We start from the raw sequence: 25,358 nt of genomic DNA, 5'->3' as shown, positions 1-25,358 counted from the left end.
ATTCAGTTTTAAATGTTCTGTTGGTTGTATTTTATCCTAGCTTTTATGTAGTGTTAAAAAACTGAAACAGGAAGTGCTTCTGGACCAGTGTTGTTTACATCTTGTGAAATGGTCTATAGAAAGTCTGTTAGTTTGTGTTTTAACTAATTAGGAAGACTAGGGATTGCTATTACTAATACACAGAGTTGTGGACAATTTTGAACTAGTTAAACTGGTGTATATCTAATCCCCCCCACTGTTTATGCTGTGGATGTGAATGAAATAAGGTGGCTTATTGAGAAAAAAATAGGTTATTGCTTTTCAAAGTGACTAAAATTAAGATTTTCTTCCAGGCGGATGATAAAATACTGAAGCAAATCACATATGCTTGTGCTGAAGAAGCTGAATATGCGGTCCAGAATATAATAAAGACATCTAGATCATCTAGCAAAGACCTGGCAACCATACGAGCACAGCGACTTTTAAGGTCAGTTTTCTTATTTCAGAAAATATAACCGTTTTCTTATCAGTCAGCTTGTTTGAGAGTGTCAAAATGAGTGTGATATTGACAATTCTGGTCTTTGTGCAAATGATAATTGTTTAGACACCCCCCCAACAGACCAGCCCACCCTAACCCGGCCCCCGCATCCCGCGATGTGATTGACAGCCAGAGTGCTAATGCCTCTCTCCGCTAACAGACCGACGCATCCTTCTTATTAGTTAGTCATTCCACACTATCACACCCAGAATCTCTATCTGTCATTTCACAATTTAGCTCCACGATACATATGCACAGCGCTCTCCTCTCCTACATTTACACAACTGCAGAAATGATCACATGTATTCCTGTCTCCTCTCTCCCCCATTCTTTTATTGGTATTACTTTATCCCGAGCATTATTTAGTATTTTCCTGTGTGGTGTGTGTGACGTGATGCTTTTGCATATAGAGGATGTTTTGGGATTACAGCTTGATGCTAAATATATATACATGCTATGACCTGAATTCAGTTTATTTTTATTCTATACTGTGACTTTTGTTGAGAAAGTATGAATTGAAATAACTAATAATACCATGTGAGTACTGAGTATTAGCACAGCGTCATTTTATTTTTATTTATTTATTTATTAGTTTATTTGTCAGGGACAATGCAGCGCACATTATTACATACGTAGTTGTAATAGGCAAAGCCATAACAAAATGTGTAAATGTGTTGCATAAAAGGTTTCTAGCCAGTAGGTTAATTTGCAACCTCAGTCCCTGGTCAGGCCTTTCTAAAAAAAAAAAAAAAACATATTCCTAAAACAAAGCACACATTGCACAATCATGTAACCATAGTAATACTATAAACCACCTTTTTAATATATATATTAAAACGACCCCAAACTTTTAAATGGAATATTTTCTCGTGAGCGAAGCTGGATTTTAAGCATCATTACTCAAGTCTTCAGTGTCACATGATCCTTCAGAAATCATTCTAATATGCAGATTTGCTGCTCAAGAAATATTCTTTATTATTATCAATGTTGAAAACAGTTAATACAGGTAATATTTTGGGGGAAACCATGATATAGTTTTTCAGAAAATTCAAAAGAACACCATTTAAAAAATAGTTTTTAACAAATGTGAAAGTCTGTCACTTTTGATCAATTCAATGCATGCTTTCTGAATAAAAATTACTTCATTCTAATCTCAAACTTATGAAATGCTAATATTTTAATATAATATTTTATGAGCTGTTATAATAGTGTTACACTTTTTTTAAGGTTTTCTAATTATACATTTAAGTACTTAGTAATATTAAGTAACTACACGTACTTATTATAGGGTTATGGTTAGGATAAGGGTTTGGTTTAGTTGCATGTAATTATGCATAATTCATGTAACGTGTAACAAGGACACTGTAAAATACAGTGTTGCCTAATTTTTACTTGCATAATTGTTATAATAAACTAGAATATGCCTTAATATTTACCCAGCACTCTTAGGGTTAAATTTAATGCCAAATCAAGTTTTTATCTTAGCGTTTTATATGTATTATATGATAAATCAAAACTTAAGCTTGATCTAAACTACAATGTTTATCTTTGGTGTTCAACAAGGTGAATGTTGGGTTAAAATAAACTTTTTTTACGCCACACTCTTAGAAAAAAGGGTTCTATATATGAAGCATAGGGTTCTTTACTCAACTCCAAAGAACCTTTTATGCTAAAAAAGGTTCCAATATGACAAGAACCAACTCATTTGGCTATTATTCATTCATATATTACATTATTCTGCAACATTTCGTAGTTGTAATTAAATTATTGTGTATTAAACTGTAATATCACATTTTAATCATGCTGATTTTTGGTGGAGAAAAACTGAAATGACACTCTTCGTGTGATTGATTAACTACATAAAATAATATTAATATACATTTTCTAACCCCCATATCTTGAATTTTGTGATCATTCACATGCATTCATAAATGCATTTTAGGGTCTTGTCAATAATATGAAATATTTCATCTGGAAATGATAATAAATGAACCCAAAAGGTTCCATATAGAACATTTTTCCTAAAAACGGTATTCTGTATAGAACCTTTTAGGGGTTCCAACTTCCAAATACGTAGCGCTGATAGAACCTTTTAAGGTTCTATATAGAATCTTTTCTTCCGAGAGTGCATGTAGTGATGATGTTTGCTTTTGGCCCATGAGCATAAGTGCATCAAAGATCACAATAAAGGTCAAATTAGCTTAATTTTCGATGTGAGTTCAAAAAGTAAATTCTCAACTCTTTGGACAGACAACAGGCCCTCTATATCCCTCATAATCGAGCGGAAGCAGAAGCCTGAAAACGGCAGCTGTCGGAATCAAAAGCACAACTGTACAAGTTTGCAGCCGCTGTGGGGTGGTGGGGGGGAACTAGTTGCAGAAGAAGACAAACTTCTGGAGGATGACAACGGCACAAAAGTTGTTCTGTTGGGCGTGAGTGGTGTGGTGTCGCCCGGTGCCAGTGCGGCTGTGCCCTCAGAGCTGTTATCAGGCACACGGCCCCCTCTGTTCCCCTGCCTGATTTGAATGGACAGCGTTTTCCATTGTGTTCTCCATCAAAACAGAGGACAAAGTTAGTCAGCAAGTTACATAGCTTCCCTGCATTCAGATTCCTTAAGCCTCTTTTGTACGACGCTCGGCAATGCGTTTCACTGCCACCGGACCTGCCCGGGCTGCCGGAGGTACGTAAGCCGCCGTGTTTTTACCCTTCGCGGACGCTAATAACTTGATCATTAGCCCCGCGCGAGCGTGGGTGAATAACTGATACGCCTTTTATCTGATCTCCCCGACTTGACTAGAAGTGCTGCTTCTTTACTAATTCCTGGCACTTTGGTGAAAATTACCTGAAGGCAAACGGTACAGATTTCTACAAGTTATTTCCAACAGGAGCCCAGCCGCCGCCGCCGCCGCTCCGGAAACTAGGCTGCAGATCAAAGGATTGTTTTGATGTCTGCTTAGCATATTTGTTTAACCTAGCCAGTGATTCTGCAAAGTGCACAAGCTTTTTGGTGATATGCAGAGTACCCTTTATCCCTCTTTCTCTTGTGTTAGCTCCGGATTTAAGTACTTTCTGTATTTAGGAGACAACTGGATTTGCCAGCTTTTGAAATTTAGTTGCCCACTGCTTGCAGTCTTGGCACTCCGAAATAGATAACTAGGTATGTAGCAGAGCTAATCCTGATCGGCCTTGTAATAGTATTTGTGGACTACACGGCACCCAATTAGGGCATAATGTGTTATTTTTGTTTCTGCTAAGTTGGATTAAATATGAAAATGTGGTTGTTTTTTCCCCCTCTCTTGGAGAATGTTTACTTTTTTAATCTGCATATTTATTTATTTTTTAGCCGTCCTCGTTTTTACGTCTGTGGCCAAATTCTGGCAAGTGTCAATCGAGATGGCGTAAGTGACAGATCGCGTATGATTCTCCGTTGCTCTAGGCTGGCGAGACGAGCGTAGGTTTAGGGGAAGCAGAAAGAGAAAAGGGCTAGATGGCTCACAAGAGGGATAAACCTGGAGAGTCATGCTGCAAATGTGTTTTACAGAAACACAATGAAAAGAGGGGACAAAGCCATTGTGCCAAACTCCTTTGGAATGGCAAAGCAGCTCTCCAAGGTCCAGGACCATGGAGAAGCCGGATGAGCCTTCGGAAGCGGCAGAGGAGGAGAGTCTTTCCAACTGCACCTGCCCAAGAAAGGCAAGGAGTGACCGGCGCTGCCCACCTTTTCCCGCGCTTCCTCCGCGCCCGCGTGACCGTGACACGCTTTTCGGATGCGTTCGGATGAGTCCTGCCTCCCCTGGTAAACACACAAACAGCATTGTTAGCGGCGAGAATTCCTTTTGAAAGAAAGTGTTTCCCTAATGATAGGGCCCTGCCAAAAAAAAAAACGAGAGAGAGACAAAGGCAGAAAAAAATGGGAAAGCACAAAAACAGTCACAGGTGCTTGGGAAAAGAGAAAACATAGTGAATGGTCACTGAAGTCCCCCAGGAGGCCTTTCAGCGGAAGCCAGTGCGGTGGGTGGACTTTGTGACAAGGACGTTTGTGGCGAGCCAGGTGGAGCAGTTTACCCCGCGCGCTTCTGTAAGCCGCATTCACATGTTAATGCAGCTGCGATGTAACTTTTATTTGTCTCAGCCTGGTGCCGAGAGCAATAATTATAGAGCACTTTTGCCAGCGTTAAGACTAACAACAGAGGATCAAGCGTATCTATCGTTCCCAAATGGATGAATATGGATGTTATGAATTTATGAGTGTGCTTGCTGTTGATGATATATTTTAGTGCTGTTTATGAGGAAACATGTATTCAGACAGCAGCACCGCTGTTTACCTCTTTTGCTTCGTTGGCATGTGTCAATAGTTTATCATTTGCTAAAGCTAACAATGAGAGTGTGCGTGTTTACCGATCACATCAGTGAATAAACCTTGCAATTACACATGGCAAAATGTGTGTAGTTGTGATGCATGAGTAATCTTTTACTTGTAAGGGTCCTAAAGTCATTTTAAAAAAAAACAACGTATTGTACATGCCAGTGATTTATTTGTTGGAAGCATTTAGTTTTAATCTTGAACAAATCTTGGATCTCTTTGGATGAGGCTTAGCTTCTCTCTGTTGAAGCCCTTATAAAAATAACCTTCAATATTAAAAGTGACTGAGAGTTGGAATGGAACTAAGCATCAACCCTTTTTAATGAACAAAAGCAAGTATTTTGTGTCTGTCTGATAGCTAAAATGCAGAAACTGTTTTTTTTTTTTTTTTTTTTGTCTTTTTCTGCTTTTTGTCACACATCACATCTTTGTTTCAGGCTATACACGCTTTAAAAGGAACATGTTTCTCACCTCTGAATGAATCAAAATGTCGAGTATATTATACAAATAATAATTAACTTACATTTTTTATCAATGCTATCATGTTTTTGTTTATCTGATGGATGGATAGATAGGAAAACAGACTGATAGATAGATAGATAGATAGATAGATAGATAGATAGATAGATAGATAGATAGATAGATAGATAGATAGATAGATAGATAGATAGATAGATAGATAGATAGATAGATAGATGGATGGATGGATGGATGGATGGATGGATGGATGGGCGGATGGACGGATAGATAGATAGATAGATAGATAGATAGATGACAGATAGATAGATAGATAGATAGATAGATAGATAGATAGATAGATAGATAGATAGATAGATAGATAGATAGATAGATAGATAGATAGATAGATAGATAGATAGATAGATGGATGGATGGATGGGCGGATGGACGGATAGATAGATAGATAGATAGATGACAGATAGATAGATAGATAGATAGATAGATAGATAGATAGATAGATAGATAGATAGATAGATAGATAGATAGATGACAGATAGACTGATAGATAGATAGACGGATGGATGGACAGATGACAGACAGACAGACAGACAGATAGATAGATAGAAAGATAGATAGATAGATAGATAGATAGATAGATGGATAGATAGATAGATAGACACATAGATGACGCATAGATAGATAGATAGATAAATAAGATAGATAGATGGATGGATGGATAGACAGATAGATAGATAGATGGATAGATGGATAGATGGATGACAGATAGATAGATAGATAGATAGATAGATAGATAGATAGATAGATAGATAGATAGATAGATAGATAGATAGATAGATAGATAGATAGATAGATAGATAGATAGATAGATGATAGATAGATAGACACATAGATAGATAAGATAGATAGATAGATAAGATAGATAGATAGATAGATAGATAGATAGATAGATAGATAGATAGATAGATAGATAGATAGATAGATAGATAGATAGATAGATAGATAACATTTCAGTCGGATAGATGGAGGATGGATAGATAGATAGACGCATAGATTGATAGACACATACAGTAGATAGACAGATAGGTAGACAGATAGATAGATAGATAACATTTCAGTCTATTATGTTTTTGTTTTGTTTACCTTATTAGAGTATAGTAGCATAGATAGAACAACAGACGGATGGAGAAAGAGAGAAAGGACAATATTTTATTTGAAATGAAAACTCCATTGAGGTCTACTGGTGTTTCTGAGGAGAAGTTCAGAAAGACGGCTTAAGAAGGAAGTCCTATACATGTATATCGTCCATGTCTTTAATTTTTCTTTTTTGCACGTTGTTCTCGTCAAACTTTCTTTGCCTCTGCTTCCGTTCGGAAGTGTCTGGATCCACCGCAGCATATGTCCCTCCTATCACCTGGTTAGTACGTTTCTCAGAGGTCTTTCTCGTGGCTCTGGGGAGGCCTGATTCAATGCCGGCTATCTGCTCTGCATAAATAGCAACAAAGCCATTGTCATCTGCACCTTTTGGATTGCCTTTCCGAGCCTATTGAAACTGGCTGTCCCCTGAGACAATGCTCCAGTCATTGCCATCACCCTGCATTACCAATTGTTCTGTGCTTTCAGGAGAGTTGCCTGGCTAAATCCAGGAATGGATGGCAAAAAGTGAACTGAGACCAGACAAACCTTGTTCTGTCAGGAAAAGATAATTCCTGAGAATTTAATAAACTGGAGCATACATGGACTTTTTTTATTTGAAGTTCATATATACTATCAAATATGTTGCATTTCAAATATGCTTTATCTAAAAATGTGTGTCTATAGCACAGTATATATTGTATTGGATTAAGGGATGTAGAAAATGGTCATTCAGAATACGGCATTTAATATGTGCTTTATAAGTGTAAACAGCCTAAATCCTAGTAATATGCGTGCTAATAAGCAGCTAGTTATCATGCACATAATATATGTACGTTTTTTTCCGCATTAGTTTTATGTTTTATACAATTGTTAATTTTACTATTCATTTGACATTTTAAAGATGAAGTATGACATTTTTATGCCACTAGCATTGCTAAAATAATAATTGTTTTTAATCAGATTAACCCAGACACTCGTCCCATCTGCCATTGGTTGGTGAAAAAAAGATAGTCCCGCCCCAAAGTCACAGAGCCATCGTTGCTTGTGTTGAGATGCTCTAAAAATGTTGCTTTTTGGGGAAACTTCACCTATGAATTACTACATTTGTAGCTGTAATAGAAGAAAATGTTTTAGCATCTAAAAAAAATTACACGCATTACCTTTTAATAACTTTGTTTGTCGTAATATCAGGTCCAATATCAAATCTGGTTTGTGAAGCAAAACCACTCATCACAAAATGGCTCCCTCTCTAACCTAATGATTACATGTTTATATGAGGCTTGTTTTACTTGTCGGCTATACCATATTGTTGTGATACGCTCTTCAAAGCGTGCACAATCCAGTTTGCCAACTCAAAAGTTACTTTCCCGGCACCCTTTCGAATATAATATTTCCAAAACTGGAAAAAAAGTGATGCCCTATAGTGTTCCTCCAGTTTTAAGCCTGTTTGGGAGATGCGATTGAGCAATCCAACAGTGTGAAATCGTATCCGGTCCTGGTTCTGTAATCATTCTCTTAGACTCTTGTTAAATGGTTTACTTGCCACTTTTGGCGGCATTTGCTGAAGATAGCGACGGCATAAAGACTGGCCGTGATCGGATTAACCATGCAACAGCATGATGTAACTCTTTGTTTGTGTGGTATGTGTTCTATGTATGTCACATACGCACTAAACTCACGATTTATGCTGCTTGTGACCAGTGTGTGAAAAGCCAGAGAGTTGCTTATAGTAGATACAATGTTTTCATGGGTCTCTGTCCTCGGGATTACTGATTTCTGCCAATATGACTAATCATCGAGAAAGAGAAAGTTGATTAATAATGCATTTAAAATGCATGGTGATGTCTGTTTTTAATTTTCATTCTGAATTTCAGATTTAGATAAATCCACTACTTTTCGAGGATTAACCAGTGTTATTTTAGTATTTGTACACTGTAAAAAAAATATTGTTGGTTTAACAAAAAAAAATGAAAATGAGGTTGCCTTAACTTTAAGTTAATTGAAATTGACAAATTGAATTGATTGATTTAATAATCAGAAACTCAAAATATTATGTTATCTGAACCACATAAATGATCTAAGTTGATTTGACAGAAGAGAAAATGTTATGATAACAAATCATTTTTTTTACAGTGTATATACTGTAAAAAAATATTTTCATGATTTGTAATCACAACATTTTTTTGGTCAAATCAGCTTAAATTATATTTATGTGGTTTATATAACAGAAGATTTTGAGTTTTGAGGCAACCAGCTTACTTAATTTTTTAAGTTAAACCAACAATATTTTTTACAGTGGTTTATATATATATATATATATATATATATATAATTATATTTAATTATAATTATTTTTTATATTTAAATTTGTATTTAATTTTGTCACTTTTTTTCCATTTTTTTTGCCATTAAGGCAGCATTGATATAATAATAATAATTTAATTTATATTTATATTTTATCTTATTTCAGTTTTTTTTTTCAATCAACAAAAATGTTTTTAATAGTTTATTTTTTTATTTTTAGTTACCGATAATAACCCTGACATGATCCACACATTTCCTCCTGTAATGCTCAGCATTGGGCATAGAAAGTTTCCAGTTGAAGGCTGCGCGCTCGCAGTGCTTATCTGTGCAAGATGTTTCAGTTTACATTTCGTGTTGTTGTGGGTTGACAGCTGTGACCATAGCAAGCCCTATTTCGCCTCTGTGTTCGAAAGAAGAAGAAATGTCTGCATTTTACTGGAGGTTTAGATGCTTGTTTATCACTTTTAAATACCATCATCTTTGCCGAAATCCCCTCTCAAAAGAACCTTTCACTTGCTGGAATAAATTCAAATTAAAATTTAAATCCCTCTTTGCATTCCTTCAGCCTCTTTTAAAATAGCTGGCTCCTTTTAGAAAGCTGTTTATGTAGTGATCTCTTCATAATCCAGTTTGTTTCTCAACAGCAAAAGAAGAAGAAGAAGAAAAAAAAAAAGAAACACTGAAATCGTATTATCAGTGTCTTGGAGAGATGATGCGAGAAGTCAGAGAGACTCGGTATCTGGGGTGGGGGTGAGTTTTCAAAGTACTAAATCTGAGAAACGTCGCAAATGCTCTTTGATGGAGGACTTTGATGGAACACGTGCATTTGACTTGCAAATGCTAATAGTACATTGTATCGCCCGAACTCTGATGCATCTGATGCTTTTGTTGCGTTATACCGCACAAAGCCGTGCCTAACCAAATAGGTGAAATATATACCTGTACTTTGGCTTGGGATCTGAACTTGTGCCATTATGATTCAAACGTCTCCAGTCACCTCGGCGTTCGTCGTTCTCCTGTATTAGGCTCCATTCTGTTTGGAAATACTGTCGAAGCGTATTTCAAACAAACAAATCAACACTGTCAGGAGCGCGACCTGTTTTTTTTTTTTTTTTAGCTCTCTTCAGATGTATTCAGTTGGCTGTTGAAAGGACAAACAACATGGAAGACCTTATTAAGGTTTTCTTTGAGCACGCTAGATTGGATTTATTGTTAGCGAACAAATTATAATTGTATCTCCTGAAAAGTTAGCAAAGATCTAAACAAAGGGAAATCAATGGCACAGGCCGATTAATCACACCAAGCGGGCTACTTGTGCCGAAGAAACTTACCTCATAATCAATGTCTTTGTTTTGCTCAAAGGGCATTTGCATGCTGATTCAGTGTGCCATATTGGATGCAATCAAAACATTGTCATCCACATTAATAAGAGGGTTATTTGGACTCTCAAGTATGCCACTGAATAGCGCAGGGCTCAACACGCCATTGTAGCGCTCCAGTATTAAAGACCAATCTCGACGTGATGGAAAGACACAGTTTGTTAGGAGAGTTTTTAATATCACGGATATATTGCGCATGTAAAAACGCTGTACAATATGTCTAAGACAGATTAACCTCTGCTGTTGCGAAGTTGAGGAATCAGTAAATCCCACAGTAAAGAAAATCTTATCCCATCCCACACAGTCAGCATCAAAGTATACTCATTTACATTTGGTAATCCTTGACGTCCACTGTGCTCGCTTCCTCTTGTGTTTTTATTGATTGTTTTTAAAGAGGTGAGGAAGGTTGCTATAGGGAAATTGTATTGTCAGAGCATGCATATTAATATTGATCATGTGATGACATGGCTCTATCCCAAATCCTAGTGAGCTGACTACCTAGACGGGAGCTAAATCATGCTGCCTTCTAAGATATCTCATTTTAGTTAATGGAGAAGCCAATCCCATAGTGCATTGCGGCAAACTCTATTATGGTGAGAGAAATATGAATATGAAATATGTGAAAATATGGGTAAAACATTACTTGAAGCCTTTAAATATTATTTTTTTGTAATGCATTCATTATACAATGCATTGTATGAACAGTTGTAACCACATCTGTATCTTCATTAACACCTTTAGAAAGTATAATGCATTAAAACACATGACAAACAACCAATTTCTGAAGGCTTTTTACCTTTCATACCTAAAGGTATGCATTACAAAGTACATTATGAATATATTTATAATATATTATACTTAAAGGCTATACTATTTTGAAATTAAAATAGAAATACACTTGGGAAAATGTAGTTTGGAGTTTTTGGCATTTCTACCTCACCTGTTACTCTTACAAACTCCCACAATACAATACAACACGACAGTGTTAATTTCGTTGCCGAAAATAATGACGAAAATGATTCGTCAACGACATTTTTTCACAGACGAAAATGAGCCGATAACTAAATAAAAACTAATTTTGAATGACAAAAACTATGACGGAAATCGATTGACATTTTCGTCAACAAACAAAAACTAGACGAAAATGTTAGATAGTGACGATTTGGGAAGCGATCCAGTCAGAGCTGATGTCCTGCGTGAGTGGTAGATGCGCACATTTGTACTGTAACGTGCTGATCATAAAACGTTAAAAAATGCGAACGTCTGGGAGAATGAGTAGAGCAGACATATACATATGAATAAGAGTGACGATGCAAAAAAGATCTTTATTCGGTACGGTTATCCATAATTCTTCTATTAGTAATTCCTCCGTAATTCTTCTAAATAGAATTCTTCCGTTCTAAATTCTAAATTAATGCATTACAATTTAACTAAACCCATTATATTTTAGTCGACTAAATCTAATGTAGATTTAGTCGACTAAAATCGTATTGAATTTCGTCGACTAAAACTAAAACAATTCAGATGACTAAAATATGACTAAAACTAAATTGCATTTTAGTCAAAAGACTAAAACTAAATCAAAATTTGCTGTCAAAATTAACACTGCAACACGATTGGGTTGCACTTTATTTCGATGGTGGCAGTGGCTCAGTGGTTCATGTGGATTGTCTGCAAACCGAAAGGTTGGTGGTTCAATCGTCGGTGTATGAACGTGTGTGAATGGGTGAATGTGAGGCATTATGTAAAGCGCTTTAGTGGCCATTAGGTCTATGAAAGCGCTATATAAATGCAGTCCATTTACCATTGTAACTAGCAGTCATTAGAGTATTAGGAGACTGTCTGCTTAATATCTGATAACATTTTACTTTGATAAACAGACATTCTACTGACTATGCAACTTATTCTGCCAAGCCAAACCTTAACACTTAACCCTACTACAGTCTCCTAATGAGAGTTAGTTAACATGTAGTTGCAAAATTACTTGTAGTTATTTGACAATTTAATCAATGGAGGTACAAATGAGTTTTTCCAACATATTCAATTTACACCGTGGGATTGTATATTGTCTTCCAGCAGGTCACAGTTCATATCAAGTATAAAGTACAAGCTAGTTTCATATCAGGTCGTATTATTAATGTTTACTTTAGATTTTACAGTGAGGTTTCTGTACCAATATTTGAGTGTTATGTGTATTGTTTTTAGCGTCAGACTGTATTAGCAGCATGCTAACGTCAAATGTCTGTGTTGAAACCATGCAATTCACACGAAGAGCGTTATTTGAGTGGTGCACTTTATTTTTATAGTATAATCTTGCAAATCAAACCCTTATGAGGTTCAATTTCTGTTAGGATGCATCCCACTAGGTTTTTTATCAGAGCTACTGATCACGATCATTGTATTATCTGTATGACTACTTGCTGGATTAGTTTATCCAATTTTTGGTTCATGGGTTCATTACAACTGTTCTTAAAGGGATGGATACTCCACTTTTTTTGGAAATAGGCTCATTTCACAACTCCCTCAGAGTTAAACAGTCGGGTTTTACCATTTTTGAATTTCCAATCTGATATTTAGAAGAATATTTCTGTTTCTGGTCCATAAAGTCAATGGGTCTGGTTACTGGTATTCTTCTAAATATCAGAAAATCGTCTGAATGGATTCGAAAACGGTAAAACTCGACTGGGGGAGAAAAGGTGGAGAATCCCTTTAAGCCTCAATGATAATTTTGTGTGAGAAACGGGATGTTTATGCTTATGTTGCTCTTTTCTGATAATCTTTCCTTCCAATAACAAAATATACACTGTATATATACACATTCATTATTGATAAATTCTTTTGTGTTTCACAGAAGTAAGCCAGTCATCCATGTTTGGAACGACAAGAGGGGTGAGTAAATAATGACCATTTACATTTTTGGTTGAGCAGTGATATTGGTTATTTTGGGCAGATGTGTCAAACAATGGAGTATTCCTGCATTGCATCTAGACTGAATTTGGATTTCTGTTACCCAAATATGAGTGCACATCTGCTATTCTGCCCACAGGTCCATGGAGGCACCTAGTTAGGAAGGCATAGATAATCACTTCAGGCGATGCTGGAGACCACCTTGTTAACCAGGTCCACAGCAGCAACACACCGCAAACATCCCTGGAGGACTTCAGCTTGTTGCACATGTGAGTCCTATAGTTTGAAACCTTGAAGCGAACCTCGAATCCAAAACGCAGGAGTCAGTGTCACTGACATTTTCCTACATATCCAATGATCTGCCAATTATTTTAATCCGATCAAGCTGTTCTCCAGGTATTGGTTGGCATCCTATAATTAGCATTTGCTCAGGACGCTCATGCTTTGATTGAGAAAGCAGGCATGGACAGGTGAGTCTCTCTCACAGGTGTTTTTAAACCATTTGACACACTATCAGTGGACACAGATGGACTCCATTCCACTTATTATGCGCCTTGTTAAGACAATTTGCTGCACCTGAGCAAAGCGGAGTTTGTCATGACGACAATGGCGCTGTGTGTGTGATACATTTCTTTTTAGGCCTTCGTAGTTCACCCGAAATGAAAATGCTCTCATTTACTCGCCCTCGTGTTGTTTCAAATCTCAACTTTTTGCGTAAAACTCAAAAGGACACATTTTGAAGAATGTTCATGCTGCTCATGCAGTCAAAATGGATGGGGGCTGGAGCTACCAAAAGAAGAAAAAAAATCATCATAAAATGAGTAAATTAGTCCATAAAACCTACCTTGGCTGTAGTTCAGGGGTTTTCAAACTGGGAAAGTGTTTTTAATGGCTGTAAAACTGCATTTTGTGACAAATGCTATACAAATATTACATTTATTTGATCAAAAGTTCAGTACAACTGTAATTGTGAAATGTTAATATAATTTAAAATAACTGTTTATTATGTGAATATATTTTCAATGTAATTTATGATGCAAAGCTGAATTTTCAGCATCATTACTCCAGTCTTCGGTGTCACATGATCTGTCAGAAATCACTCTAATATGCTGATTTACTGCTCAAGAAATGTTTCTGATTATTATCAATTTTGAAAACAGTCGTGATGCTGCTTTTTTTGTGGAAACCGTGATACAATATTTTTTTTTTTCAGAATTCTTTAATAAAACCATGTATTTCAAATAGAAATCTATTATAACATTATACATCTATTTACTGTAACTTTTGATCAATTTAATGCATCAAAAAAATAAATCATACTAAAATTCAAACTCAATATTTTCTAATAATATTTTAATAATTACTTTGGCTTCAGTACAGTACCAATAAAAGCCTTTTTTATCAAGCTTTTTTTCCACACAATACAAGCCTAGATGTCCTAATTTTTATGTTTCAAATCTTTATGTTTTTATATATTTTTTTATGTATTCACTGAATATCTAAAAATCGTTCCACAGGTCTTGTTGCCAATCACAAAACGTTCAGTATGAATATGCAGAAGCATCAATTAAATTTGCCAACTCTAATGGATGTAAAAAGTTATTGAAGATTTTCACTGAATAATTTCACATGATGACTTTTAATGATATGAAATACAGTCATAAAACCTAAATTTATGGTGCAATTTTGTTCTTTTTAGAGCCCTTTTGACAGCCCTTGGTCGCTTTATGCTTCAGCTGTATGGAACAGAGAAGTGCGAATTTCCTTTTGTGTCCCACACAAGAAAGAAAGCCGTACTTGTTTTTGAACAACATGAGGGTGAGTAAATCACACAATTCTCTTTTTTCATCAATTATTAGGTGCTAATAAATGATGTCCACGTTGTTGTCGCATATATTTTTTTGAGCTCACTGGATTAGAGCTGTGTAATTGAGCTTTCAAAATGTTTGGAACAATCTTCAAAATACTGCAGTAAATGTGGCACAGTAAGCATTTCTATCTAAAGTGTAGAGTTATTTGTCATAGCGGGTGTAGGATTGACTAAGGCACATAAACAACAGGTTCCAGATGCATTTAACTTTGCTTACATAATTGGCGGACTAATGCAAAAAGCTTTTAGACATTATGTGTGACCCAGTGTGATACTTTTATAAACGCAATCAAACATTTTCTCCAAACATGCAGCGTACTTTTAAAAAACGCAGACCTTTGTGTGACATGTCATTTCATTTCGCCCACTTTAGCTCTAATTTTCCCTCTAATATACACCTATTGTGGCATGTGTTTTTTTTTTTTTTATGAAGCCCCAAATCAAACACCCAGAATGCACTTTTATTCACTTCCTGGTGCCCTCGATGTTCACCATTAAATATTATACTTGTTTCAGCAACAGAATATTCAAGTGCAAGGATTTTCTTTGTTTCGTGTCCACCGACGTTTCGATTCATCAAGACTGTTGTAACAAAGCTGATCCCTTTTAAAACTTATTTACGTGTCGTGTTCTTTTCTTTCGCCAGCTGTCTCGGCACATTACGAGAGATCAGCGACGTCTTGACCGAATGCACTGGAAATCAGATTGCCAGGTCTTTGGATCTTCGAGGACACCCGAGACAGGCTTTCCATTAAGTAAGACGCTTGTAGCGACAACTCCTCACTTGTGTTGCGGGAGATTACGGAAGAAAGAAACATGTAGTTTAATGTTGTAAGTGCGTCCGACGGCCTCGCAATCTGTCCCCTCACACGTATAGAAGTGACAAACCTCCCCGAAAGCAGTTGCGGAATTAGACTTTCAAATGAAATCTACAACAAGATCAACCGCCAAACCTTTTGTAATGACTTGCCCTTCTGTCTCTGTTCCTCAAAATTCACGCTCGGCTGATGAAAAACTCGCCGGACATTGTGCTTGCGCCTTATCCTCTTGAGAGAAGAACAAAACAGATATGAGCTTTCTCTGAACCCGAGGAAGGAGGGTGTTGAAAGGGTCTTGGCAGGGATACACGCACGCGGAGACACGTCAGATGGGAGCATCTTGTGGGCCCCTCACTCATTTTGAGGACTTGGCCATGGGCGTCCCCCCTCGAACCCTCTCCTCGCCCTCCAGAAGTGTGGCGCTCTTTGTCATTGTAATCCAGACTCTGTTTGTTAAAGGCTCACTCGCTGTTTGCTCTCGCCGATGGGTATACATTTGCACGCGTGTGTGTTTACAAAAGTCAGCGGGCTGAAGGAGTGCCGTGACATCATTGCCTCTGGGTTTTTTATCGTCACACCCTGTGAACGCGGCCCCCCTTACCCAACCTTTCTCAAACGTGATAGTCTACAGGGAGAAATTACACCTCATCACTCCTGTAATTACTAGTCCTGCTTCTCTAAGTCACCAAACAACATTAAACCCTTGGGCCATTATTTACAAAACCAGTGACATTTGTGTCTCTGTGTGATATAGCCCATTTTAGGATAGCTTTACAATTACTTTAAACAATTAATGTGGAAATAAAGTTTTTTTAGATGTTGTTTTCACATAAACAATCGATTATTAGTGCTGTCCAATCGATTAATCGCAATTAATCACGTCTAACATAAAAGTTTGTTTATATAATATTTTTGTGTTTATGTACATTATATACAGTGTGTGTGTACTGTATATATTAGGGCTGTCAAAGGATTAATCGCATCCAAAATAAAAGTTTGTGTTTACATAATATATGTGGGTGCACTGTGTAGAATTATTTTATATATATATATATATATATATCAATATTTTATATATAAATTAATATTTTTTTCTTAAATATACATGCATGTGTGTGTATTTATATATTTACAAAATAATTATACACAGTGGACTCACATATATTATGTAAACACAAACTTTTATTTTGGATGCGATTAATCGTTTGACAGCCCTAATACACACACACATACACACCTATTATATAAACACAAACTTTGTTTGGTGCGATTAATCGCGATTAATCGATTTGATAGCACTATTGATTATAAAAAATACAAAAAAATTGTCAAAATAACTTGTTATATTTGTCAGAAGAGGAGTATTTGTTTCATAGACCTTATGCACCAGAGAAACAAGACCTTTACAATTCTGTGCTCTGTATATTTCTACGGCATCGTTGTTAAAGAGTAATTAGCTGGAGTAATTAGTGGATTACTTATTGTAGAGTTAACGAACGTTATCATGAGAATCGTAATATTTGAAGTGGATGTCATAACAGATGTTAGTTGACCGAGCGGTTCATTCATAAATCTGTAAGATCTTAACTTCATGCTGTGAAAATGCGAACCGGAAAACAGGCGGAGATACATAAACTCTATAGGATTATAATAAACGTGATCATTGAAAATGTTCAAGTCTTGTAAGGTCAAATTTAATGGTACAACTGCATTTATATCTTTAAAAGCATAATTATGTACAATGCAATTTATCAACACATTAATATCATATAATATTTCAAATGATTTATTAAAAAAGAAAGCCTGGAAAAGGCACCCCCTTCATATAATCTCTATACACTAATCTTAAAATGTCATGTTACTAATATTTTTATTAGTAGTAATAATAGTGAATATTTGTGAACTATTCATAATTTTCAAGTTTTCAGTTTGTCAGTATATCCACTTGTGTGGTAACTCGTAATTATTTGTTTATATGAGATTATACTAAAACTTACTTTTATAGTTCCTTTTCCTCATTATAATTTTGCTTTTGAGGTTTAAGGGTTAAGGCTTTATGGTTGGCGTTATGAATATGCTGAAAGTAATATACACTCTAAAAAATGCTAGGTTGTTTTAACCCCATTTTGGGTCAAATATGGACAAACCAAGCCATTAGGTTACATTTTTTAATTACATTTTTAACCCAATGTTTGAGTTTGTCCATATTTGACCCAAAATTGGGTTAAAACAACCCAGAATTTTTTAGAGTGTACAGTATATCAAATTTTATCTTATTTTTTTAATTCATGTGCCCTCATAATCATTAGCCAAAATAACTTTCATCATCTCCTCTCTTCTCTGATGATGTGTTTACTGGCGCGAGGGCGGGGCAACCTGTCACTCACATGAGATCCACCAATAGCAAACCACAACCATCCAATGAATCACTCAGTTCCCCATGAACAAAATGAAGCCCCTTGTTTGTCACGATAATAACCTACGTTTCATGCCGACTTTAACACGGCAATTTATTAACACTAAAACGCATCGTTTATCTGATTAATAATTCACAATCTCACAAAATGAATGTTAAAAATCACCTCATCCGTTTCACAGAACGACCCGGCACACATAATAGCGTAAAACCCGGGGTGAGACTCATTTCAGAAAGGGCATGGAGTGCAAATAAGGAAAAAACATCCACCAGGCCGACCTCTCATTACATATACTTCTGCTTGTTGTTTCCGTAGCAATAAAGTGGCAGACATTGGAACTGGTCTGTTGAGCCATTGTTATCATCTCTGACCATCTGCTACCGAAGGCTGACATTCCATCTCATTTGCATGGTAACTGATATGGGGGGAGGAGAGATTGTGGGTGGAGTGGGATGGGGGTAAAGGGGGGTGTTTAGAAGGACATATGCCCAAACCCCCATCACAACAATATATGCGTGAAAGTTTAGCTTTTTAAAGGGACGCAATTCAAAGCAAACACGCACCTGCGTGCACATGTTAGGAAGAGCAGGATAAATCAGTGTGTGCATGTGGAGAGAGAAAAAAAAACTGTCTGTTCCTCCCCTCTGTTCGCCGGTTTTTATGTTTTGCGGATGTGGGAGTGGAGTGAAGTGTGTGTGTGTGTGGTAGTGGAGGGGTTGCTGTTGATGTGCAAATGTGCATCATTTTGAGAGCTTGTGAATAGGGAGGTGTGACGTAGAAAGAGAGCAGAACGCAGGTGCTTATCTCGGGGCTGTCACAGACATAGTGTGTCATATTCCTGGGGACTACCTTTCAAAAGCCACCGGCTCCAGCGCTAGAGCATCAGCCGAGCGGGGACCACGCAATCCGCAGCTAACTTTCAGCAGCAGTCAAGTAGGTTGGTGCTACGCTGTTTGATTGTTTTCTTCCGTGACAGTAGCTGTAGCCGTCTCGTGTTTGGGGATCAAATGGAGCTGACGGGATGTGTTGCTGTAGAATAGAAAAGTTTTGAATGGGGAATTTTAGAATTGAATAAAAGATCTGTGTATTGTTTGATAAAGTAAAATCCAGTTTTTGTTTTATTGTTTGCTGAAAGCGACTTGTAGGATTCAGAAGGGCAGATGTGTGTTTGAAGAAGAATGGCCTATTTTGAAATCGCACAGATAACAGTAGATGTTGTCTACCTAAATTAAAAAGTCCCTGCGCGTGTGCCGGAGGGTTTAAGCGAGTCTTAGACGTGTTAGCATTGTGTGTTAGCACAAAGCTTGGGCTTTCGGTACAGCAGCTGAGCACACACAGCCCTTCCTGTCTTTCATCTCAAACTTCTGCGCTAACACTGCCTTCCATCCTGCTGTCTTTAGGTCGCACAGCGTTTGCTTTCGGTTTGTCTTTTAGCGGTTGCCACCCGGAAGGCAAGCTCAGATCTGTGTTCATGTGGATAAAACAGACTTCAGCATTGGGTTTATGTTTAAAACTTTAAGACGGAAGTTTTAATTATTACAAATGAATAGTTATTTGAGGGCACTTTCACGCGTCAGCTGAATTTTCTAAATTGAAATTTAATTCTGGAGTCACTTTCATGTCAACAGGTTCATTTTCATTGAACACACAAGAACTTTTTCTCAGGCCAAAAATATTTAGTACTTAAAATGTTTTGCCGTTTTTAACAAATGAATCATCATATTACTGTACTACGTAAAGACAATCTTCATAAACTAATGTTTGAGTGAAAAAGCCAGGATTTTGTTAATCTAAACAGAACGTTTAACTAAAACGCATCCCTTTTTGTTATTTATCTCTATTCATCAGTAAGAATTGTGTCACTTAAGCAAGCTGAATGATGTCTTATCTTCTGCTGTCAGGCTCATTACAGGAGCGCAACAGTTTCATCCAGTCATGTGAGCGATCAGGGAACTGTCCATGGTGCTGCTCAGCAAACTGGTGCTGAACAGATCCTCTCTTCCTCGCACACCGGCCGCGGCTTTGTTGAAGGTCATCTGGGTTCGGCTTTAACCTTCATGACCTTTTGACCTGCTCGTTTATGCCACGAATAAAACTCCTCAAATGAACACTTGGGTTCAGCTTGGTAATGCTAAACATTTAGCCCAATAAATCAACACCAAAACGCTCACATGGTAATTGTGTACCCGTGTAGCATCTTGTTACCTGTTTTTTGTTTAGTTTTTTTCTTCCTGAACCCCTCGCACAAAGCCATCCATGCACAAACTTCACTTGGTTAATCCAGGCAAATGAATTTTGCGGGTTTAATTCAACAAGGTTTTAAAAATGTTCCATCTGCTGTGGAGCAGCTGGTGATAGACTGAATGTAATTAATTACTTAACTTTTGAACAGTAGTCCAGGAAAACAGAGCGCTGTGTGTGTGTGTGTGTTTGAGAAGTGAATCAGGAGCATGGCAGGAAGATTACACACAATAGAGCAACGTTTGATTTTTAGCACCGACCGATTTGATGCGATGACTCCAGAATTATATTTGCAATTAACTGAAAACGTCCGAATGAGAACAACAGCCACTGAATCCTCTCCGTCTGATTGGCGTAAGCGTTTGTGGGAGATTTTAGCGACGCATCAAATGTTTCTTTGAATCTGTAGGCATATGACAGATAACCGAATGTGATTGCGCGAAGTGGAAAAAAATAAAAATCCGGCATGAAGATCAATTTGTACTCGGGCAAAAAATAGAAGCAAGTGAAAAAAAGTAAAGCAGGAAAAAGGCAGTGAGCCATGTTGTGTAATTAAAATTACATGGGCCCTTTTTTGACACTTTTTTTTTTCCCTCTGAATATATTTCAGCATCTACCTTGATAGCAGTGTTACCTCATTGGCTGCGGGTGTGTTTGTTGGCCTAACTATAAAGGATCTGCCTGCACCCTTGTGGGTTGGGAAGAATTAGGATTTATGAATTTATTTCCTCTGTTGTATTGTTTAAACAGCTTTGGTTCAGTTTTGATCCTTTCCTATGCCTTTGAGGCTGTTCCATGGTGTCAGCTGTTGACTGATAGTAAGAGAACTGCCGCACAGTATGAATGAAAGAGAAGTAGCGGTTGGTAAACACTGATAAGGGATAAATAGAAAGCGGTCAGGCAGAGATAGTTCAGTGGGAGCCCAGATTGTGTGCGGTCTGGTAAAATGAGATTCTAAGCCTGTCCTTTTTTATTCTCCCCCCCTCCCCTTTAACCACACCATCCACCACCCCTTCACCACACACACACACACACACACCATCCACCACCCCTCCGGATTGCGTTTGTCTGGAAAATCTCCAGTGACCTCGCTCGGCAAGTCCTAGGCTTTAGAAATCTTTTTTTAATTTTTTTTTTATGGTGTGTGTGTGTGTCTCTGTTTGTTTTGTCTACTGACATGGGTCAAGTTAGCCAATAGACATGTCCCTGCTGATTATGGACAGCTGCCACTGGTGTGAGTCCCACCTTAATGCATTTTACATGGAATTATGAGTAGAAAGACCATTTTGGAGTCAGAAGGACACAGCAGCCTGTGTAACGTTACCAAACGTCGCCTTTTTGTTTTCAAGAGCGATATTGGCATTTTCTGTATGTCTTTTAGCATTGTTTCCCCCAAAACACTGTTGTAATTGAAGTAACAGTATGTTTTTTTTTTTAGTCATGGTCCTAATAGAAATATTGAGGATTAAAAAAAAAAAATGTATTAATAGTTTGTCTATTTATGTTTTATATTTGCATCGCTTTGGTTTTAAAATACTTTTTTTCAATGCACACTTTTTCCCCCAAAACTTTGGAGTAATAATAATAAAACTAATTGTACCTTATTTCAGCATTCTCACAGTAGATACATTTAGGAAATATTTTTTTTTTTATATATATATATATAAAAATAAATAAATCCGAATTTTTTTCTTTATAGTGTTACACTTTATATTTACATCGCTTTGATTTTTAAACACGTTTCTTTTTGTTTTGAAGTTTGAAATTGGCAATGCACTCTTTATAATTTTTTGCTAAAGATAAAATAGCACTATTTTAATTATTTTTTAGCCATTGTTATTATTATTATTATTGTTATTATTATTATTATGTACATTAATTAGCATTACTTTAAATGTACCAGAATTAGCCAAAAGGCTATTTTTTCATCCATTGACACAGCATAAATAAAGTGATTAAAGAAATAAAAATACAAACGAAAAAAATATTTGATATGCTTTATGCATATGATCTATGTTTAAAAAATGTATTTATATTTAAATAGAATATTTACGCAAATTTTACACTCCTAATTTTGTAACTATTAATACACACTAAAAATGAAGTATTATAAATTTCATTTATGTTAAGCCACAAACTGATGTTTTATTTAGGTTCATATATGAAAGCATTCTCATCTTTATTTATTAATTTATTTTTTGACCTTTGCTTTGCTTTTTTTTCTTATCCATCTTTTATGAGATTAGTCAGTTCTACCTTGAGGGTCACCATGTGGTATATTTCTACTGAAAATAGTTCAGCCCATTGTGCGTCGCTGCCTAATGAGATTGGTGGTTAAATGAATGACACAAAGGCTGAAGGGGGGGGGGGGAGTCGGGGGGATAGATACCCAAAGCACTCGCTTTCCCCTCTCGCCACGCGACACAACAGCAAGACACGGCGTAACCCCGACCCCACCTCCTCTGCTCTCCACTAACAACACCTTTCATGTCGCCGTGAAAAGCTCGCGTGGATGTGGTAAGTCAGGTGGCCCTTCACTGCCCCGCTGACTGTGTTTGTGTCCGTCTGTGTGTGTTAAGAGAAAGAGAGAGGTGGGTTGGGTGAGAAAGATGCTTGGCTGGATGGAGGGCTTGATCTGTGAAATGCATCAAGACAAGTGCAGTGCTTTCTGCACGCTGTCATTTCCAGGGTCGTGTTTGAGAGGGGTGATGCTCCTGGAAGCATGTTTCAGAGACACTCTTGTTTAGATACAACTCTTCACTGTAATTAATACATTGTTTGTCTTTCTGCATGCACGCTTTACTTTTGTGTTCGCCTCAATGTTCTCAGCTTGTTCAATTGGGAACTAGTAGTTTTTGTTTAGTTATGCTTTGGGCTGTTGGTCATATATGTATTGCAGGGAAAACAAAAGTAGGTTCATGTCAAAAGCCAGATTTAGTGGACTTTACGTTACATGGTTAAGTGCTTATTTCAGGAGGACTGTTAAATCAGAGGATCGATTGAGTTTTTTTTTCCCCTCTTTTCTCAAAGTTTGCTTCCGCACAGTTGCTTTTAATAATGTGGTTAAAGTAAAAAAAAATTGTTTTAAATGCCTACCATTTTTTTTTTTGAATATTTCTTTTTGTTATAATATAAAATAGCCATTTTGGTTTCCCACAAAATTTGCATAACATTTAGAAATAGCATAAACGCAACAATATCGAAAATGCATATTTTATTTTAATATTTGTTATTTTTTAAATATAAAGCATGTGGTTCAGATGTGATGCGCACACACACTCAATGTAATATCTAAAGTTGTGCTCAATAACAATCTGATAAAAGCAAACACTTCAATTTATAAAGTACTACTTTATTGAACATTTGGTTATTTGAAAGATGCATATCTTTTCTGTTTTTTTTTTTGTTTTTTGTTTTCCCTGGCTATGAGTGTTCACAATCCTCTTTATTAAATCCCTTTATTAAGTCAAATTTACATTTCCTTAAAGATTATTCATTTTACTGATGCATATAATCATGTTCAAGTTCCATCTGCTGGTCTGGGAAGCTTGTTTTAAACTCATAATGTGGCTGTTTTGACCTTTTAAGAAGAAAATAGTGTGACCTCACTGTAGGGTCATGTGTGCGTGCGTGCACGTTTGCTTATAAGTGAGCTGAACTTCCCTATGAGGACAGAGAGTTTTGTTTGGAAAAAATAATTTTTGTATTATACATATAAATATAGATTTTTTTTTTTAATTCTGAAAATGGCTTATAGAGTTACATAATAGTATATATAATTCATATATAATTAACTTTAAGTAGAAGTGTGTGGTGTCTTCTTGTCGTTACTGTCATGCTAGCAGAAGCATTGTAGTTATTAGGATGAAATAAGGCTGTTACGGAAATGATTGCAAATGTTCTTGGAGTTTATTTCTTGCGTAGACATCATTTATTGTAAGCACCTTAAAAGCAAGTTGTAAAAACAAGTTTATGACAAAAGTGTGCACGCGTCCATTCTGTTTATTAGAAGATTACAGAATGAGACTTCATAAATCCATGATCCTGATCCCTCAGCCCGTTTGGACATTTTAGTTAAATCAGAATTCCCCACTAGACCTTTTTTTTTTTTAATGCATAAAATACTTAGGCGCAACTCTTTCCAAACAAAGCTTACTCGGACTGGGAATTCCTATGCCAGAGGTAAATCCGAGTTAACATGGATTTAGACTGGCAAGAGTTAAAGGACTAGAGTTTGTAATCCAGGTGGCCTGGGGATTTCGCCACACACTGGCAAAAATCACTTAAAAGTCCCCGAACAGCCTGAGCTGCAGGATCCAGCCTGAACTGATGACAGCACAGCGGAGATGTGCTGAAGCTGAGCTCGTGGTGCTGGTGTCTGTTGAGATGCCAAAGAGGACTTTCCACCGTGTTATAGACCTGCTCGCTTTGCTTTATGTCGGGATTTGAAGATGTGTGTTTGTTAGACTCAGCTTGTGCGTGTGTATGAGGTGAAGTGTCACGTGTGTAGCCCGAAGAACCCCGTTAATAAGGCTCAAGTATTCCTCATCTTTACTGTTTCTATTGTGCTCATATTAACTCATTTTACATATCATATACAATATTTAGCATTGATAATGATCAGCGATGCTATTAAAGTTGCGTTTAAACAAATTGCGGGTGACTAAAGTAGTGCATATATTCTAAAACTTTACCGATTACACTTTATTATTATTTTTTTGTCTTTATTGTGGAACTGAAATAATGACATGAATTACAATTAGTTGTGGTTTTAATCTATTAATATTATAATTTTATTTTTTTTTTTTAAATTAATGCTTTTATTTCAAGTAGCGCATATATTCTACTTTAAGTGTAAAACTTTACAGGTCATTATCATATTTTTGTCATGGTGGCACTGAAATATTATCATTACTCACAATTAGTTG

The 25,358-nt window shown here is 36.6% G+C and overlaps 1 protein-coding gene across 7 annotated transcripts in view; it reads left to right on the top strand.

The window, feature by feature from the left end:
* The first annotated feature begins 336 nt into the window (after positions 1 to 336).
* Positions 337 to 25,358, top strand: part of st18 (ST18 C2H2C-type zinc finger transcription factor) — a 70,386-nt gene continuing 45,364 nt past the window's right edge. The window contains exons 1-5 of one of the 7 annotated variants that reach the window (XM_039685026.2): positions 337 to 466; positions 13,029 to 13,066; positions 13,224 to 13,353; positions 14,784 to 14,902; positions 15,601 to 15,709. In XM_039685026.2, the coding sequence (XP_039540960.2) occupies positions 14,825 to 14,902; positions 15,601 to 15,709 (187 nt within the window). In that variant the 5' untranslated portion in view covers positions 337 to 466; positions 13,029 to 13,066; positions 13,224 to 13,353; positions 14,784 to 14,824. Of the gene's footprint in view, positions 467 to 3,094; positions 3,198 to 9,471; positions 9,549 to 13,028; positions 13,067 to 13,223; positions 13,354 to 14,783; positions 14,903 to 15,600; positions 15,710 to 18,876; positions 19,127 to 22,848; positions 22,948 to 25,358 lie in introns of those variants that run through there. The other 6 variants (XM_089125614.1, XM_089125615.1, XM_089125616.1 and 3 more) reach the window with 6 other exon arrangements.

This window comes from Pimephales promelas, chromosome 22, assembly GCF_988280905.1.
Source record: "Pimephales promelas chromosome 22, fPimPro1.hap1.1, whole genome shotgun sequence".
Taxonomy (NCBI): Eukaryota; Metazoa; Chordata; class Actinopteri; order Cypriniformes; family Leuciscidae; genus Pimephales; species Pimephales promelas.
Note: the sequence above shows the minus strand (reverse complement) of the source record. Positions and strands in the feature narration are given on the sequence as shown.